We start from the raw sequence: 21,244 nt of genomic DNA, 5'->3' as shown, positions 1-21,244 counted from the left end.
TGTTGTCCTGTGCACAGCCCAGCTCAGTAACTGGCATCGATCCGCATTTTAATGACTGTGGGATAAAACCATTTAAACTACATGGCTTTCAACATCTGGATCATTGCTTGTCCAATATTAAAGTCTGTCATTCAAAAAATACATATACATACATGCATACATATATATATATATATATATATATATATATACAGTTCTTTTCAAACGTTTGTGGTCAGTAAGATTTCTTAAAATGCTTTCGAAAGGTAATGTATTTATTTGATCAAAAATACAGTAAAAACAATAATATTGTGAACTGTTTTCTATTTTAATAAAATTTATAATTTAATTTATTTCTGCGATGGCAAAGCTGGATTTCCAGCAAATTACTCTGGTCTTTAAAGTATTAGTCCACTTTCAAATAAAATTTTCCTGATAATTTACTCACCCCTATGCCATCCAAGATGTTCATGTCTTTCTTTCAACAGTCGAAAAGAAATTAAGGTTTTTGATGAAAATATTCCAGGATTATTCTCCTTATAGTGGACTTCAATGGCCTTCAGACAGTTGAAGGTCAAAATTACAGTTTCAGTGCAGCTTCAAAGGGCTTTAAACGATACCAGACGAGGAATAAGGGTCTTATCTAGTGAAACGATTGGCCATTTTCGGAAAAAAAAACAACCGTATATGCTTGGCTCCGAAAATGGCCAATCGTTTTGTTAGATAAGACCCTTATTCCTCGTCTGGTATCATATGGTATCAAGTCCACTATAAGGAGAATAATCCTGGAATATTTTCATCAAAAACCTTAATTTCTTTTCAACTGAAGAAAGAAAGACGTGAACATCTTAGATGACATGGGGTTGTGTAAATTATCAGGAAATTTTTATTAAAAAGTGACTAATCCTTTAATGTCACATGATCCTTCAGAAATCGTTCTAATGTTCATTTCTTATTACCAATGTTGAAAACAGTTGCATCACAGTTTCCACAAAAATGTTATGCAACAGATTTTGTTCAAGATTCTTTGATGAATAGAAAGTAAAAAACAAAACAAAACAGTATTTATTACAAAAAATTAACATTAATTTCTTCCCAAACTTTTGAACAGTATATAAGTTTAAATATGCAAGTATTTATAAGTTTGTTCTGTATTATATAACACGTAGACTTGTAAAAGTCTTGATGTTTGAAGGTTTTATGGGCCTTACAAACAGATTTATGTGCAAGTGTGGAGGAACACTTCATTACCCGGAATGCCATTACCTTTTGAATTTCTTTGAAGTGCAATTCAGTAAATGTCAATTCCTGTTATTTCAATTCCCATTCACCTTCCTTTAGGTTTGACCAAATGTATTTAAATTCTCTGTCATTAATTAAAAGGGAGCCAGTTTCATAATTCAGAATTTTGCACAACCCTTCATCTCAGACTGAAGCTTACAGCGTCAACTTTTACTTCCCCCAGGGTTGAACGTCAGTAGTCCAGTCTAAAAGTCACTTATGATACAGTGACATGTTGTCCTTGGGTGGAGGACTTCTCACGTGGATGAGTTGCAGAGGAAGTGACTTTAATTTTTAACAGGCAGACCATTTATTTTTCCACCTTATCCCCTGGCTGCGTTAACGATAAGCCTTGTGGTATTGTATTTTATATTTAGATCTCCTTCCGATGGACTGGCACACTCGGGCTGTTATTATGCGAGACGGTTGAGAAGGGTGTGGGGTCTGTCATGGCATTACTGGACAGTCCATCCTCGATAGGGATAGGGACAGATGCGTCAGGCGCCAACCGAACGCCCCCGCATCCTTCCCTCTAAGAAGAGGTCAGGAAGCCACAGGAAATATATGGGCAACTCAGCACCATAAAGAGCCCCTTACTGTCCGTTCAGTGTTCTGAGGAGGAATTCAACAGCAGGGCCAATTATTTGCACAGCTGATTTGTGACACATCTTCACCTCAGTAGATGTGTGTTGAGAATTGTCAGAAAGCAAGCTTAATAGAAGAAAGTTTGGGAATTGACATCTTTATCCTTAATTCAAATATTATGATATTTTATAAACATATTGCATAGTTGTGTTTGGAATCAAGTGTTTTATTTTTGATAATGCAATGAAAGGTAAATAAACTGTTAAAACAGTTTTATTTGATAATAATATTTTAAACGCTTTTCAATTCGGTTTTTGAACTGGTCATAGTACCATTACTGCTGCTACGGCGGTGATAAACGACCTTATTGGTGTCCTGAATAGAAAACAACTCTGCACAGCCTTATTTGTGGATCTATCCAAGGTGTTTGATTCTGTGGTAAATGAATTGCTGCTGAAAAAACTTAGCAGTGCTGGTTTCAGACCAGGGATGGTGAAATGGTTTAGAAATTATTTGGCAGATTGGACTCAGTGTGTTATGTGGAGGATCACAAATCTGAATTTCTTGATATTTCCAAAAGGGGTCACCCAGGGTTCCATTTTGTTTTCTATTTATTTTTTGTAACCTTGGCCAGATCTGTTCCTTGCCACAATTCTGTCTCTGAGCTCTTCAGGCAGTTCCTTTGACCTCATGATTCTCATTTGCTCTGACATGCACTGTGAGCTGTAAGGTCTTATATAGACAGGTGTGTGGCTTTCCTAATCAAGTCCGAATCAGTATAATCAAACACAGCTGGACTCAAATGAAGGTGTAGAACCATCTCAAGGATGATCAGAAGAAATGGACAGCACCTGAGTTAAATATATGAGTGTCACAGCAAAGGGTCTGAATACTTAGGACCATGTGATATTTCAGTTTTTCTTTTTTAATAAATCTGCAAAAATGTCAACAATTCTGTGTTATTCTGTCAATATGGGGTGCTGTGTGTACATTAATGAGGGAAAAAATGAACTTAAATGATTTTAGCACATGACTGCATTATAACAAAGAGTGAAAAATTTAAGGGGGTCTGAATACTTTCCGTACCCACTGTATATGCACATAAGAATATATATATGGGTTTATATACCCATATTCCAGGATGACAAAGCCAAGATTCATCAGGCTCAAATTGTGAAAGAATGGCTGGGAGGGAGCATGAAGAATCATTTTCAGACATGAAAATGCACCTCTGCACCTTTGAGTCCACACCTTAAATTCATTGAGAGTCTTTGGGATGTGCTGGAGTAGACTTTACAGAGTGCTTGACTCTTGCATTGCTAATACAAGATCTTGACCAAAAATTGATACACAACATTTATTTCCATCAAGAGGTGCATAATTATTTGTCGAGATCTGCAGTATATACCGTTTAAGTTTGCCTGGTTAGGCTAAGAACTCTTTTGGGAACATTACTTGCTGGTCACCTGGATCCGTAACACAACATATACTGGTGACCAGCTTTGCTAGTCCTTTCACTATATGAACTTGGTGACCACTTGACTTTCATTTGGACTGGTTAATGACATACTGTTCTTGAAGCCTGCCAAAACCTCTCAAGTAATCAGACAAATTTGTTAGCCCATGTAAATGTGTTCATCCCAAAGGAAAGGAATGGAAATGATGAAGGATGGGTGTGAGCACTGACCTCAATGAGAGCCCGCCTGCTTCATCAAAGATTTCTTTGGAATGTAAAAAAGTGCTGCTGCACATAAGAAAGTGAGATCATTATAAACTATAGCCAGCAAAGTGCATTGGCAGTCCTTTTGACCATCTGGAAGATATACTTGCATTTATGTTTTAGGTTTAATGGTATGAAATTTACTAATGGGGGAATTCTGAAGAATTGTATTGGATGGCCAAGATAATGTTCCCATATTCACTATCTTCTCCAATTTTCAAGACAAATGCGAATACTGCTTCTACAAATAAAAAAAACAGAATTTCTCCAGATATGCTGTGAATCAGTGTACGACGTTGACGAAAGTGACAGCTCCATGTGCTGCATTTCAAGTGAAAGTAATTGGTGTAGAAACAGTTTTCACTCAGATATTGCTAGTTGATTTCACAATCAATGACAAAGTAACACATTGAATTAAACATGAAATTTTGAAGTGAATAGAAGTAAAACGTGAAAATTGTATTTTCTTGTAAAACATACAATAATCTTTGTTTTATGTACAACTTTGAAAAAGTTTTTTTTTTTTTATTAGGAACAACATGAGGGTGACTAAACAATAAAAGAATGTAGCATTCGGTCTCCACTGTGTGACTAATGGATAACCTTATTATCTGTTTTGACAGTATTGGAGATCCTGCAGTTGGTGACAAAAAGAGATTTGTTTTTGGCTGACACTCACATTCTGGAGCTGGAGCAGGAGTGTAGGGAGGCCGAATCTCCTACGGCAGGGGGCAATGAGGATTTCACCAGCCCCAGCAGCAAAGACAGCAGTCGGCGCAAAGCCAAAGATGTGGAGCTGCTCTACGAGGCCCTGCAGAAAGAGTTGTGGGATGTGGTAAGGGATTCTTTGCGTTGCCCCACCGCTGGGCCCAACCTGGGCCTGGTGGTGCAGGTGATTCAACAGGAGGAGCAAGCCGATCGGGACTGGGCTCAGAGTGAAGGAGCCGCTCCAGGAGGCCCACGGCCAAGGGAATTCAAGAAACGCTGGAGGGAGGCGGTAGTCGAGTTGGCTGATGCAAATTTACCCCAGCATGAAGAAGCACGGGCAGGCGAGCTCGCAGCTTACCTGGATAAGCTGAGAGTCCGTATGGTGGAGGACCTCGGAGCGGCTCGGCGTAATGTGGTGTCTGTATATCCGGTTGAATATGACTCCTTCCAAGTGTACACACATAGCTACCACCAGGCTGTTACCCGTCGTCTCCAGGCTATCACCAATGGAGAGCTGCAGATCATTGACATATACTCTATGCTAGACTGGCTCTACAATATTTACAATAGGTAAACACCAGCAGTTTGACTAGTTTTATGTCCTAAAAAGGGATAGTTCCTTAAAAAGAATTTTAATGAATATCCATATCACCTCTTCTCATAAAATGAAACCAAACAGGTTGTCAAGCTCCAAAAAAGTACTATAAAAGTGGTCCATATGACGTCTTCTGAAGCCATATTCAAATGTGATTTTTCAGGTTTGACGGCATCAGTTCTTGTGTGTCGTGCAACTGGACAAAATGCAGCGAGTTTGAAACTGCATGTGTACAAATGAGATTTGAGGATTGAAGTTTTTTTGTGGTTGACCACTCAAACTTCAGTCTGTTCCACAAATCTTTCATGTGACTTTAGAAGACTTTGAATTTAGCATATTTATTTTTTTGTCATGTTTTGGAGCTTGATAGGCCCAGTCCTCATTTACTTGTAAGAAACAGACAGGATAGTATGCAAAATATCTATTTTTGTGTTTCACAGAAAATAGAAAATCTTCTGTTGAGAGATGAAATGACAGATTTATGACTGACAAAATTCTTTTAGTGAAACATTTTCACTACCATTGAAAAGTCTGGAGTCAGTAAGATTTTTTTGTTTTTTTGTTTTAAAGATATTACTTTTATTCTGTAAGGATGTATTCAATTGAAGAAAAGTGGCACAAAAGACATTTATAATGTTACAAAAGATTTTACAAATGGATGCTGTTCTTTTTTTTTTTCATCAAAGAATCCTGAAAAAAGCAACAAAAACAGGCAGCACAACTGCTTTCAACACTGATAATAATGATATGCAAATCAGCATATTAGAATGATTTCTGAAGGATCACGTGACACTGAAGACTGGAGTAATAATGCTTTGCATTTTATATTTTAATTTTATATATATATATATATATATATATATATATATATATATATATATATATATATATATATATATATATAATATATTAATATATAATTAATATATAAAATTAATATATTTAAAAATATATTAATATATTTAAATTTTTTAAATATATTAAATATATTAACATTTTAAAATATTAAAATAGAAGACAGTTGTTTTAAATTGTAATAATATTTCACAATATTACTGTTGTTACTGTATTTTTGATCAAATAAATGCGGCCTTGTTGAGCATAAAGGCCTGTTCACACCAATAACAATAAAGAGAACTATATTAGTGTTCAAACCAACACACAACATCGTTCTGTTTATTCTAAGCACATGCAGCTATGTCGCCTGCCACTTTAAATGCTCAGGATGGATTCTGATTGGCTGTCGATGATTATATTGTTCATCAGCTTCTGAAAGTGATTCCCATGATATTGTTTCTCTGTGCCTTAATAGTTTTGGTGTGACTCACACTATTCTTTTATATTTAGAAAAATGTTTAGAACTTTATAGTTATCGTCCTTAGTGTGAACAGGCCTTAAGAGACTTTTTTCAAAAATATCATCAAAACGTACTGACCCCAAATTTCTGAATTGAACGGTAATGTACCAGAGTAATAATGAAAATTTATGCAATGGCCTGTTTTCTAGTTTGTATTGTTGCACTGACCATATCCATTTGTCAAGCCACATACAGCTAAAGCAAACCTAAAACAGATTGTTATAAATAGCTTCTGGTTGATATGAGAGGTGAAACCCACTCTTGTACCTTCCCATTCCTGTTCCTTCATAATTCAATGTTTCCTTATGAGTGAAGTCCAGACTCAGTTTGTGATTTGCTCTTCCTGTTGTTGCTGCAGAGATGTCCTTGGAACAGTCACCATAACAACACCCATTAACCTCTCGCAGCTCGGCCCACTGCTGCCGACAGAGACGGTGGAAAAACTGGAGCTCGACTGCCTCAACTCAGTCAGGGTAAGAACTGAAATTCCCAATCCTTGTCCCCAAGTATCTTCTTGCCTTTTCTGTGTACCTCGAACAACGGCACATCCTGTCCACTCAAAGAGATGGCTGGTCGTTGCAACCTGCGCGGTCAATTAGAGTGCGGCATTTCAGGGTCAACGCACGGCTTTCCTGTCTACAATGAGCACTACACAATAGGAGTCAGTTTGACAACACATTTTTCCTTTCACTCATTAAACAACATGAATGTGTGGTCTTTCAATAATCCTTTAGCCCATCCAGAAAAGAGTATCATTAGTTGAATGTCTTAATAGTGTGATTGTTTCCTTATGGATGCAGTCGTTTCATATGTACCTAGCGCCCTACATGGCCACCCAGCACACAGCAAGGATGCTGTTAATGAGTGTGTTGAAATGTTGTGTTTTCCAGGGGAAAGTGACCAATGAGCTGTCTCAGGTTCTGGAGGAGGAGGAAAAGAAATGGCTGGACACCCTGAACATCGAAGAGTATCAGATACCTCTGGCTCGCACTGTTATTCAGGTCAGAGCAGGGCCGCATGGACCATTTATGATCATTTATATATAATAAGATATTGTGCTTGAAGTCAGAGCATGGGATATCACATTACCTTAAACCATTTTCTCAGTATTGAGTGCAATATGTGCAGCAGGTTTTAGACACTGGGTCTGTTGTTAAAACAAAACATAAGACATGCTGAATGGCATCCATGCACCTCTGTGTAACGAGAAAATCGTCTCCTAACTTGAACCAACACAAATAAACTTCCCATTGTGAGCATGTTTCCATTACAGTATATTGTTTTTGCAGGCTCTCTATTGCACCCTAGTGGTCATAAAGGGTATTAAGGAAAATGTCAAGTTACGTTATTTGCTAAAGTAGAAGATCATTGAGCAAGATATTTCAAGACGAAATTGAGGAATTAAAATAATTTTCTAACTGTTTTTAACTCAATAAATTCACTTAATAACATATTTTCTCACATTTTTTTATTATAGAGGCTACAGGAGGACCTTGAGAGATCTGCAGCCGTAAACAGACATTTGGGCTCACGGGTTGCTCAATGCAGTCTCAACGGACTAGCAGATTTCCTGTACAGGTGGGAAAATAATACATGAAAATGTTTGTAGTGAGTACAAAAAAAAAAAAAAAATAATAATAATAATAATAATACTTTTAATCAGCAAGGATACATTATAAAATAAAACATTATTACTGTTTTGATTCATAAATATTACCTGGTGAGCAAAAGAGACTTCTTTCAAAAACATTAACTTTGAACGGTAGTGAATGTTAGGCTCTATATGGAGTTCCAAGTTAGGAGCTTAAATTATAACCCATTTTTATTTTTATTTAATTAAATAAAATTTAATTTAGTTAATTTCCATAGAAAATGTGTCATGTGCTTTGTTTTTGATGCAAAGTTTTCAGAGAAAGGTGGAGATGTTCCATGAGATGCTAGTGAGCAGCTTTGGAGAAAATGAAGACGGTTATATCGCTAAAACCATCGCCCTTGTCAACTGCTGTCCATCATTTAGGTGAGTTCCCTCAAAATCATTAATTTATACATGATGTTTTTTTTTTTTTAGTGTGTTTAAAGTGCTGGGTAGATTAATTACAAATTGTAGTCAGTTACTGCTTCCAAATTACATGACAAAAATTGTTGTTCGTAACAATCCATTACATTAAACATTTAAGGTGATATAATCTGACTACTTTTTGATTACTTTTAGATTACTTTTGACTCGTTTATTACATTAATCTGAATATGATAATATTGTACCATATTGATATAAAACTACAAAGTGTAATAAAATATATACCATTCTTCGTTATCAACAACATGAAGTTCATTAAATATTACATTATGCCAGGGTTTTCCCAGACTGGGGTTCGTGAGTTTAATGAAAAGTTAATTAAATCATAAACATTTATAATTAATCATTTTAAAATTTTAACAATCAAAATAAACACTTACCAAAAAAGATTTTAAAGGTGCCCTAGAATCAAAAATTGAATTTACCTCGGCATAGTTGAATAACAAGAGTTCAGTACATGGAAAAGACATACATTAAGTTTCAAACTCCATTGTTTCCTCCTTCTTATATAAATCTCATTTGTTTAAAAGACCTCAGAAGAACAGGCGAATCTCAACATAACACCGTCTGTTACGTAACAGTTGGGATCATTAATATGTACGCCCCAAATATTTGCATATGCCAGCTCATGTTCAAGGCATTAGACAAGGGCAGCCAGTATTAACGTCTGGATCTGAACAGCTGAATCACCAGACTAGGTAAGCAAGCAAGGAAAATAGCGAAAAATGGCAGATGGAGCAATAATAACTGACATGATCCATGATATCAAGATATTTTTAGTGATATTTGTAAACTGTCGTTCTAAATGTTTTGTTAGCATGTTGCTAATGTACTGTTAAATGTGGTTAAAGTTACCATCGTTTATTACTGTATTCACAGAGACAAGAGCCGTCGCTATTTTCATTTTTAAACACTTGCAGTCTGTATAATTCATAAACACAACTTCATTCTTTATAAATCTCTCCAACAGTGTAATGTTAGCTTTAGCAACGCAGCACCATCAAACTCATTCAGAATCAAATGTAAACATCCAAATAAATACTATACTCACATGATCCAATTCATGCATGCAGTATGCATGACGAACATCTTGTAAAGATCCATTTGAGGGTTATATTAGCTGTGTGAACATTGTTTCGAGAGCTCGGGAGGGCAGGGAGCGAGAGATTTAAAGGGGCCGCGCAGCCTGAATCGGTGCATGGTTAATAATGCCCCAAAATAGGCAGTTAAAACAATTAATAAAAAAAAATCTATGGTGTATTTTGAGCTGAAACTTCACAGACACATTCAGGGGACACCTTAGACTTATATTACATCTTTTGAAAAGACGTTCTACGGCACCTTTAAATACATTTAACTTGTTTACCTGCATGTCATCTGACCATTAATCGACATCAGAGAGCCGCAAACTTAATTTTATTATTATTATTAATCATAATAAGAGGGTACTTCAGGTAAATATATTAGATTGAAGAAGTTCAGCTGACAAAAAAGTTGGGGAATCCCTCCATTGCATGTAAATATGAAATAACACTTCCAGAGACAGCAATACGTGGTTAAATGACTCACTGAGTGATAATTCAAATAATTATAATTCGTAAGGAGTTGATTAGATATGCAGTGTTGCAATGTTGAGAAAACACTTAAATGTGAAATGATTTCTGTAAATCCAGTGAACAAATGCTGTGAGGATCTCAGTTTTCAGTGATTGGCACTTGATGAGTGTCTGTTCTATGTGTGCAACTCCACAAACCTAGAAGACCTTCTGAAAGTACATAAGCACCAGGCTTTTTAGAAAGGAAAATGATAAAAAAAGTAGTAGTAGGGAAAATCAATGAATTATGAATAATTTACTGCCATTGTGAGAATAACATGTAATCATGTAATTAAAAAAAGTAACTGTAGTCCGATTACAAGTATTTTAAAGCATAATATAATCTAATTACAAGTACTTCATTTTTGGAATCTGATTACGTAATCCAGATTGCATGTAATCAGTTACTACCCAGCTCTGTGTGTTTCTAATATATAAACTGGTGTGTTTAGGAGCTTTGTGGAGCGTTGCAGCCAGTGTGACCCCACAACCAGCGAGGACTCGATTCGTAGAGCCAACACCTCTCTGGACAGGATAGTCAATTTGAGTGTGAGAGTGCTGAACGACAGACTTTTTGAGCATATCAGGGTGAGGCTGCCACAGATCACCCAACACTTCCTCACATAGACATGTTTGTGGCGTAGACACGCACGCACATAATCTTGACATACCTTATGTTCATCATGTGCCTTTGTCCAAGAATATAAAGAATATCTTATCTGCATTTCCCCTGTGGGTTGTTCTCAAGGATGTTTTGCACAGCTACTCTGCCTCTGACACACTAAAATAGCAGCACTATGTGAAAAACACTAGTGAATTAGATGTTTTTGGCTTGACGCCGAACAGTATTCAATGTTTTCTTTACAGACTGGCATTACCAGCTCTCATGGGCCACATAGTTTTGCTGCATCCTTTTTTACCATGATGGTGCCCTAACAGGAAGTTAGCTGTACTCTCTTGACTCTAAATATGTAAACCCTCACATCCTGATGAAGGCAAATATAGTACATTCCAGTGTGTACTGAGTATGTCAATTCTAATCCCGTGCTTTCGGTCTCATCTCACATAGCCCTTCTTTGATAAGCTGATTAAACGGAAATGGTTGAGCAACACTGAGCCTTTTGAGCAAATTGAGGCGCTCATTAAAGAACACTTCAAGAAGTTTTGCAGGATGGACAAGCCACCTTATGAGGTAAATTAAGATGTCAATAATGTAAATTTCTTCTCTCAGACTTGCCAGATTATTATAGTTGATGTTTAACAGAATGTATTTTACTGCTTTGTTAGCCAGTTTTTTTAATCTACATGGCTCTTTAAAATTTCGATTTGTCAGTCGTAATTTTGTGGTCAAATATTTTGGAAAATGACTGCTAAAATCTATATAGTTCTCTCAACTTTTACTTTTTACATACTCAAATCAATTTTTTATGTCCAATTATGTATTTATTTGTTTAGCCATATATAATAGGCTGGATAATGTACAGTTATCCCAAACTAAACCCATTCGGTTTGAAACAAGACCCCATTTGTTACATATCTGTCCATGTTAGGGTTATAAGAAGCAGCTGACTGTACTTTATCTCTTATTTATGTTGTCTTTTAAGGTCCTGGTAGTGGAGGTGCACCGGCGCGTGATGACTGAATATGTGCGGGCCATCATGAGGGGCAGAATTATCTGCACATCACTGAAAATGAGGAAGAGAATGGCAGGCCGCCTTCGTGACGAAGGAAAGCACCTAAAAACTCTCTTCAAAGAGTTGGTGAGTCACTTATCTAAAAGATCAAAGTAAATGTTTTTTGTTTTTCCAACTGACCTGTTCTGTAATAAGTATAGAATAAAATTTTATGTAAAAATGCTTAATTTTTAAGGTAAAAATGTTTAAAAATTTAAGGTAAAAATGCTTAAAACTTGTATATATCATACAAGTTTTAACTAATTAACTAATTAATCACACACACGTTTTTCTGTAATTAATCTCAATTAATTGCACTTAACATTAAAGTTTTTAATATATTTTAAGATTATAATAATTTCACATTTTATCTACAAATTAATGGAGAAGCAACATAAAGACAGTATATTTTAAATATTTGATCTAACATGTAGAAAATACACAGAAATTGAATAAAGTTAATCAAACACTTCACAGTCTATATATAGATACTAGGGCTGTCAATCGATTAAAATTTTTTATCTAATTTATTACATACTCTGTGATTAATTAATCTAAATTAATCGCATACATAATTTTTCTGTGAAAGTATTAAATATTTCAATTCAAATGAATCAATGCAGGGTTTTTCCTGGGTCAGAAATGGTCTGTCGGTGGTGACAGACATGGTCATCCACACAAACAGTAAAAAGTGCCCTACCCACGTGATCTGCGAGCCCGATACTGACAATAAAGTTCCCGTCACTCTCACTGTAATTCTTTCTTGCCCTCTTTGCAAAAAAATAAATAAATAAAAAGTGATTTTATAGCTTTGTAAGAGAAGATGCTTTTTTGCTAAACCTGAAAAGTATTAAAAAGTAGCATTTAGAAGTTATATTAACTAATAATGTAATTTTCTACCATATACAATTGAATGCACCTAGCTAACAACAACTTGCTTTGTTCTGGTTTCACCTCACTCCTAAACTAACTGATTTTATAGGTAGCCCTAATTTACTACACATTGTCATTTAAATAACCTGAAAATATTGTGGATTATTAAGGCAAATTTTTCTAACCACTCTTGCTAAATGGGGTAAGCACACTTATGTTCTCATTTCAGAGTTGTTCGAGTAAATGATTCATTATAGACTGTGTGGACAGATCAGTTGTTGTCATGATTCATTAAAATGAATCTGTTCAAATGAGTCATTAGGTCACGAATTGGAAATTAGTGGACGTTGACGCGTTGCTTGCGAATCGCGACTGTTATTAGTACACATTGCAAAATATTTGTTGACACAGAAAACACTTCACCACTGGATAGGATTTTCTTTTTGTTTACTGAAAGTGTGGTTTATGTCAGCTGCACGTGTAGGGTGCCTGTCAGAGAAGATGAGGTGACGTTCTTTTGAGCACTATTCACACCCAGCGGTTATTCAAACATTCTCCGGATGCGCTTCGTGAAACATGGATTTTTAACATTGGACTTTTAGCATTGTGTCAGTTGATTTAGATTATTATGTGTGAGGTAGAGAGAGTGCAAAGACGGTGCTTACTTTGAAGACAGAGAGAGCTCACGCGCACGACCGACAGAACGGCTCCAGGTTCAAAGGTCAATACGAAATGGATTAATCTGCGTTATTTTTTTTAACGCGTTATTTTTTCTCAGATTAATTAATCGAAATTAACACGTTATTTTGACAGCCCTAATAGATAAATTATTATTAAAGTTACAAAAGTTGTTTAGTCGAGAGCAGTGAGAGATTTTCTCTTTTTATTTTGTTCTTTGATTACCATTAATGACAGACAACAGCAGGTTTATTAGGCTGCTGTCACTTTAAGACCTGCTGCACATGACGCGGATCTGACATGCATCCCATTTTCTCACCACACTTTACGTTCATTTAAGATTTTGTGGCTTAAATGAATGCAGCCGGTGCGCTGTCTGATGCAGCTGTCTCTGTGCATGATTCGTGTTTCTGTCACACCCACAGGAGATTCACAGACAGCATGCCAGTACAGCACTGAGGTCTCTTTTGTGTCTTGTTGCACTTGAATGGTTTAAAAACATTTGCATGAATAAGAGCGTGATCATATAATATAACACTAGCTGAAGGATGGCTAAAAAAACGGATGCTGTGTTAAATATTTTTAACACGTTAAACAGAAAAAAATTATCACATGCATTAACGTGTTAATTTTGTCAGCCCTAAATATACAGTATATTTCTGTTTTCTATTTTATCCCATAAGCATGAAACAAGTTGAACACCTCATATGTTACTGCAACATGAAAAGTGTAGACCTTACCGGACATTTAGGAAATTTGGAGATTAATTTGTAGTACTTTTATTAATAACTTTATTTGATATCTTTTATTTATAAACATATATTTTTCATGAAATCCTCATTCCCAGATTCATCACACTTGTCAAAATGTCATGTCCTGTTTTTAGCTAGCTGCTAAGTATCTTTTAATCACCCCAAAATCATCTACAGCCGACAACTTTCAAACAAAAGAGATGTTTTGAATAATGGGCATTTCGGGAGTGGACATGGAGGCAGATGGCCAAACAGGCCCTTGGCTCCAAAGGGCATCTCTATGACCCACCCAAATGGTCCTTTCCCCTGTGCAGCGTCCGCCCCTTGCTCCAGTTAAAACATCCGTTTGTCACCTTGGTGGACAACAGGATGCCCTTGTTTATGGAAGAATGTCCAGGCCTGGGCCTTTGAAGTCATGACTTGCCTTTAAGGTCAAACTGAGAGTCAGGAAGAACTGCCTTGGTGTAATGGGCATACAGATATTACTCTCAATCAGAACAACATGTGCTCCTATACTTAATCCTCTATGTGTTTTGTTTTTCCAGACACAAGGGTAAAAATAGCCATTTCTGATTGTACTTTGGAGTTGTTTGGGCCCTGTGATCTTTGGCTGTCTTTCAGAAGTCATTGTACTTTTTATTTTCGGAAAATGTCTTATTTTGAGTGTGTTTAATCTGAGCATTCATCTACATGTTCCAGTGGCTCATTGGTCTTAGCATATGAAGGATTTAGCTATCTGATTTTGACGGATCTGATGTTATCTTGATTGTTTGACCCCATCCAGGAATCCTCCGCCTCATGGCTCGACAGTGCTATCCCTCACCTATCGGAGATCATTCTCTTGGAGGACACTCCCTCCATCCAAATGGAAGTTGGCGTACTGGTACGGGAATTCCCTGACATACGGTGAGTGTCTTGAGGTGCAGCGTGCCGCTATGCCGGGACACCTTGTAACCCCTGATATGATCAAGGTCAAAAAGCAGAGAGCTGAGGTCATCTGACAAAATATGGTCATTCTGTTTGAGAGCAAAAGAGGGGCTTGTAAAAGCAAACAAGACCTTTGCGGTTTCCTGATTTTTATGAGAGACTGTTTGGTTATCCTAGATTCGCATGAAAGGTGTACAGTTGTCCAGCTCTGGATCCTCACTGAGACAAAGCAAAAACACAGGCATCCTGCCAGGGCCTGACCTAAAGCTCAATGGTTTAACCTAGAGAGGGCAGTTGCCTAATCAAGAGTTCTGCTGAATCCAGAGGAAGCTCTCTTTTGTGGAATGTGTGCTAAATAAAGCTTGAAACTTCAGATACATGACCTAGATGTGCTGTGGGCTCCATTGTTTAGCTTTAGCAACACCTTTGGGTTTTAAACTGATGAACACTTGGAATCTCTCCCATATACCATCTATATCCTTGCGCATTTTATGATCTAGGAAAACTTTAAATGAACAGGAGCCAACTCTTGAAAGGTTAAATGAGGATTCTTTGCACTTTTTTTTAGCAATGCTACAGACATTATAGCACATTATAAAGAATTTACAGTTAAAGGGATAAAACAAAAATTCTGTCATCATTTACTCACCCTCAAGTTGTTCCAAAACTGTATGCATTTCATTCTTCTGCTGAACACAAAAGAAGAAAAATATGGGTTACCAAACAGTCGATGTTTTCTGGGAAAAAATGTTTTTGAATAATTTTGGCTTGTACTTTAAAGGGTTAGTTCACCCAAAAATGAACTCACCCTCACTTTTGTTCATCTTCGGAACACAGATTAAGATCTTTTTGATGAAATCTGAACTTTCTGTCCCTCCATAGACAGCCTATGCAATTGAAACTTTGACGCTTCAAAAAGTTCATAAAGAGATTGTATTGATCGTATCGATGTATTGAGTGGTCTAGTCCAAATTTTCTGAAAAGACTCAATCACTTTTTATGAAGAACGGATTGAATATAGGCTTTTATTCACATAATAACATTAATCAGCTTACACATCAGATATGGTCTGTATTGTAAAAAGCGCTACATAAATGAAGATGACTTGACTTGATGTTTGAGCTTCCGCCATAGGTTTGTTCTTGCGCGTCATGCAGGTTCATTTGAGCTTCTGTTTATGTTCGCTATTACAAGATGTAAGTCCTAGATGTCCCCTGAATGTGTCTGTGAAGTTTCAGTTCAAAATACCCCATAGATTTTTTTTAATTAATTTTTTAAACTGCCTATTTTGGGGCATCATTAACTATGCACCGATTCAGACTGCGGCCCCTTTAAATCCTCTCGCTCCCCGAGCTCTCGACTATAATACAGTGCATTTACAAAGTTCACACAGCTAATATAACCCTAAAATGGATCTTTACAAGATGTTCGTCATGCATGCTGCATGCATGCGTCGGATCATGTGAGTATGGTATTTATTTGGATGTTTACATTTGATTCTGACTGAGTTTGAGGCTGTGCTCCATGGCTAAAGCTAACATTACACTGTTGGAGAGATTTAGAAAGAATGAAGTTGTGTTTATGAATTATACAGACTGCAAGTGTTTAAAAATGAAAAAAGCGACGGCTCTCTTGTCTCAGTGAATACAGTAAGAAACGATGGTAACTTTAACCACATTTAACAGTACATTAGCAACATGCTAACGAAACATTTAGAACGACAATTTACAAATATCACTAAAAATATCATGATATCATGGATCATGTCAGTTATTATTGCTCCATCTGCCATTTTTCGCTATTGTTCTTGCTTGCTTACCTAGTCTGATGATTCAGCTGTGCACAGATCCATACGTTAATACTGGCTGCCCTTGTGTAATGCCTTGAACATGAGCTGGCATGCAAATATTGGGGGCGTACATATTAATAATCCCGACTGTTACATAACAGTCGGTGTTATGTTGAGATTCGCCTGTTCTTCGGAGGTCTTTTAAACAAATGAGATTTACACAAGAAGGAGGAAACAACAGTGTTTGAGACTCACTGTATGTCATTTCCATGTACTGAACTCTTGTTATTCAACTATGCCAAGATAAATTCAATTTTTGATTCTTGGGCACCTTTAAAATGAAAGTCTTTTCCAGAACAGTTTCAGTACTGACCACTCACCATGCAACAATGACCCTGTTGCTGTTTATTTAAGTAGTTTAGACATTCTAAATGTTTCATTGTTTTAATGACACTTTGTTTATTGCAAATATGACAGTATGGGCCCTATCATACACCTGGCTCAGTGTTTTTTTTTGCTAGTTTCAGCCTAACCCAGTTATCTTTTTCACATCCTGTGCCACGTTTTTTAAATAGCAAATGCACTCCTGGCCATATGTTCACCCATGGGCGTGCTGATCTGAAAACGAGGTGTGTTCAGGCGCATTGTTGGCTTGTTGCTATTTTGAGGCAACTGAAAACATCTGTGCTATTGACCAAAAAAAAACAGGTCTAAAGTCAGTCTTTTTTTTGTTGTTGTTATTTAAAGGGCGCGTTAGTAATATGCACATATAGGCGGGTGCACAACACGCGTACGCTGCTTGTTACTCACACAGGGACGCGCAGCAGCACACAAACATGCCAAATATTAAAAATAAAAGGATTACAATGTAAAAGATTATTATTGTGTACATGAAGATTAAAATGCCTACATGTCATAATGGATAGTCACTGCATGTATCAGAATTACCTATTTGCAGTAATGATGAATGAAACTGGCTAATTATTTGACCAATCATGACAATACACACTTGTATTTAAACGGACTCGTCAGGTTGACGATGTCTATATTCCGCCGTGGTACAAGCGCACCTGGCTTTTAAAGGGAATGGGAGATGAGACTTTGATTGGTTTATTGCACGTTACACCCAAAACACACCCATGACTCAATAAGAGACTAGGTACAATCCTTTTGGATCATGCACCTGGTGCGCCATCCATTTTTTCTGCCGTTAAACTAGCTAAAGTGGATTCAGACACACCCTAAGTGCACCTGCGCCATGCGTTTCAGACCATGAGTTTAGATTGTTAAAATAGGGCCCAAAGCCTTATACTGTACATCAATCAAGAGTGAATAAATCTTTCTTGTATTTTGCAGGAGGAAGCACGTCTCTGCCATTCTCAATATCCGTGGGATGACCCGACAAACAGAGAGGCAGGAGATCTTGAATATAGTGAAAGACATTGAGAACAGCGACAGCGTCATGCGGGTGTCCCGTGACAGGGCTCTCTTCGCTGAGGTGCCAGTGACGTCAGAAGTGCACTGTCTAAATGTAGGCTTGAGCCGTGTCGCCCTCACCGCCTCGTCCCTCTTCTCCAGCATGCGGTTCCGGCGCAGAAGGACTCCAGCCAGGGAAAACCAGGATGACATGCTGTAATCCATCTAAAAATGGATGCTTGAGTCACCCAGCACTCACACAGCACTGGAACAATGCCGACAGCACAGCATTTGTTTCTAAAATGTTTGCATGTGCCATTGTCACGTAAGGACCTAGGGACATCTTTCTTGCAGATGCTCATGATAGCAGGATCAATGAGAAAATGACACTACAGTTGGAATCACTACAACTGTTTTTGCACAACTAACATTGCAAAGGCTTGTGTGAAATGCAGTGGCACCAAAATATTTTGGCACTTTAGCCACACTTAAAAGTGTATGAATGTCTTTGCGTTATATAACAAAATATCAAATCAAGTGGCATTTAATTTTTTCTAAGCAAAACATTTCAAAAACAAAGTTTTAAATGATCCATAATAGAGATAATGTTCAAAATGAAGACAAAAGTGTTGTGAAACATTGTAAATGTTAGTGGAACATGTTCACATAGTATTTCACAAATAAATCAACTCCAGACCAGTTAGTTAAAAGTCATTGCATAAATGTCGAGAAAAGAGTTTCATCATTTCAATTCTAATACAATGAAATTCATACATTTTGTGTATCTGAAAATGTCTAAATACTTTTTGGGACCACTATATTTTTTTTTTTCTGGAATTGATATATGTTATCGTTTGAATATATAGTGCAACCATCTCTAAGAAATATATTTTAGAATTGTAAATTGCAGGGGGTCACAAGAGTGTTTATTGTAAAAATCATAACTACTGATGAAAGCACTGCTTGGTTTTGGAATTTATTATGTGTTCATAATCATACCATTTATCATTTTGACTTTTGTGACTGTAATTCATAGGGATGAAATTGTATTTTTATTTTTTACTTTAGTTGCACATGACTGAAGACTGATTTTAAGGTACTATGCAATTGCAGTTATCTTTAATCTTTCGATTATTTTTTAACATATTTAAGTGGATATTTTAGTGATCCAATCATCTGTTATCTTGTCCTGAAAGATAACTGTATTTTGTATGAGATTATTCAAATTTACCTGTGAAAGAAATCAAGAGTGACTATTTATGTATTGCACGACTTATTTATTGCACCAATATTTCATTCAGCTGTAATAAATACAACAACAAACAACCCAAACGAATAACTACAACCAGAAAAATAGTTCTCAATTGAATAAGTGTATCATTTTAGAGAAGATGTGATCAAAATAATTAGTTTTGTGTTTGTTTACCTAAAAAAAAACAAAAAAAACGGATGGACTGAACTATTCAAATAACGTTTATGGAGTCTACATTTACCAGTTTGTCTTCTAAAAATATTATAACTTGTCTTCTTAGCAAATGTTTGATGAGTCTGTATATGTTGCTGTGTGAGCACCATGGAAAAGAAATCAAAGATACAACGTTTCAGTTAATTTTAGGGTACTCTGCATGTTGCTACATATAAAAAAAAGACTTGTAAACTGATATTTTGGTTATAGGGGGAAAAATATTTTACAGTGTACATATATTAAATCACATATAATAAATGATGGAGATATTTCGGCCTTTGTTTTTTGTATTAAATACAGCACAATACCACTGACCACTGTGAGCTTGTGTGGTCCTTGCTTTGACGTCACATCGACCCTCACATCATCATCTAGCCTGCGCGCGTCTTTGGTCGCCGCTGTCCTTGGTGCTGAGCGCTAGTCCAAACCAAAGCAAAGACGCATGCGCAAGGGCCACAGACAAACCAAATATTATTTATAAAACGGTATCAGTAGAGAGTACAGTTATCAGTCATATTTTTTGAGAATGATGTGCCTTTGTTCTTTATTTGAATTATTTTTACCTCAGCAGTCTGTCCACTTTTTTAAACAACAGCACTATAATGGGATGACCAACACATTTTACTTCAATAGGTTGTTTGCAATCACGTGGTTCTGGTGACGCGCGAAATTCCGGTGGAGGGCAAGCAGTGAAAATTAGAATGGAAGAGATGGGGAAAAGTCCTTTCTGTGTTGGTTTAGAAAGGTATAAACAGAAAATCACAACATATGTTGGACGCGATCCTTATGTTATGAAGAGGAGTGACTTTTCTGCTGAATTAAAAGACTTTCCTGCCATCGAGGAGGCAGATATAGAGGATGTGAAGCTGCCGTCACGCGTTGTTCAGTTCTAGTCTGTTTGTTTATATCGCGCTATCTTTCTACTAGTGAAGTTAGAGCAGTATTTTGATTTTCTGTTGTGATTGTGAAAAATGTCGCCATTGTAGATCATTTATGCTGAATCGAGAATTGTAAAAGAAAAATCACTCCCTGCCCTCCAGACTCATTCGCGCTTCTGCTGTGACGTCATGTGCAAACAACCTATAGGTTGTTTGCAATCACGTGGTTCTGGTGACACGCGAAATACCGGTGGAGGGCAAGCAGTGAAAATTAGAATGGAAGAGATGGAGAAAAGTCCTGTACTGGTTTAGAAAGGTATATACAGAAAATCACAACATATGTTGGACGTGATCTTTATGTTATGAAGATGAGCAACTTTTCCACTGAATTGAACGAATTTCCTGCCATCGAGGAGGTAGATAACGGCTTCGTCCGAAAACCTAGGTAGCTGTCTTGCTGCCTTGCTATCTTATAAGAGAATGACTTGTACGGCAGCATTTGTGCATGAAGGTACCTCACGAAATTGATTTCGGACAGACTTCTGAGGCAGCGTAACAGTTTAATGATCTACAGCAATATAGCGCGAGCTTTGGTGAGAACTAAACAAATATTTAATTGTTACAGTAATTTCTCGATAGAAATGATATCAAAATTTAAATATGTTGATCAAAATCGTACATTTATACACAAACTGAGCAGCAAACGCAACTTTCAAACGCCATCTTTATGTTTCTAGCTCAACTGTCATAGAATGGAAAGCACAGGATTGTGGGATATCAAAGGCAGATGCTTCCTTCAAAAATCGATCAGATGAAGGTATCTCATGAGAGAGGAAGTGAAGCTAACATTGCATTCGGACGTGCCTTGATGCCTTACTACCTTGAAATCTGTCCTCG

General features: G+C 36.8%; 1 protein-coding gene across 1 annotated transcript in view; it reads left to right on the top strand.

Moving 5' to 3' along the window:
* exoc3l2b (exocyst complex component 3-like 2b) overlaps positions 1-19,739 on the top strand; it is a 35,789-nt gene extending 16,050 nt beyond the window's left edge. The window contains exons 4-13 of the mRNA XM_067366426.1: positions 4,189-4,843; positions 6,584-6,698; positions 7,116-7,226; positions 7,703-7,803; positions 8,129-8,242; positions 10,349-10,484; positions 10,966-11,088; positions 11,501-11,656; positions 14,657-14,778; positions 17,945-19,739. Coding sequence (XP_067222527.1) covers positions 4,189-4,843; positions 6,584-6,698; positions 7,116-7,226; positions 7,703-7,803; positions 8,129-8,242; positions 10,349-10,484; positions 10,966-11,088; positions 11,501-11,656; positions 14,657-14,778; positions 17,945-18,224 — 1,913 coding nt within the window. The 3' untranslated portion in view covers positions 18,225-19,739. The remainder of the gene's footprint in view (positions 1-4,188; positions 4,844-6,583; positions 6,699-7,115; positions 7,227-7,702; positions 7,804-8,128; positions 8,243-10,348; positions 10,485-10,965; positions 11,089-11,500; positions 11,657-14,656; positions 14,779-17,944) is intronic.
* Positions 19,740-21,244: the final 1,505 nt, after the last annotated feature.

This window comes from Chanodichthys erythropterus, chromosome 17 (genome assembly GCF_024489055.1).
Source record: "Chanodichthys erythropterus isolate Z2021 chromosome 17, ASM2448905v1, whole genome shotgun sequence".
Classification (NCBI taxonomy): domain Eukaryota; kingdom Metazoa; phylum Chordata; class Actinopteri; order Cypriniformes; family Xenocyprididae; genus Chanodichthys; species Chanodichthys erythropterus.
Note: the sequence above shows the minus strand (reverse complement) of the source record. Positions and strands in the feature narration are given on the sequence as shown.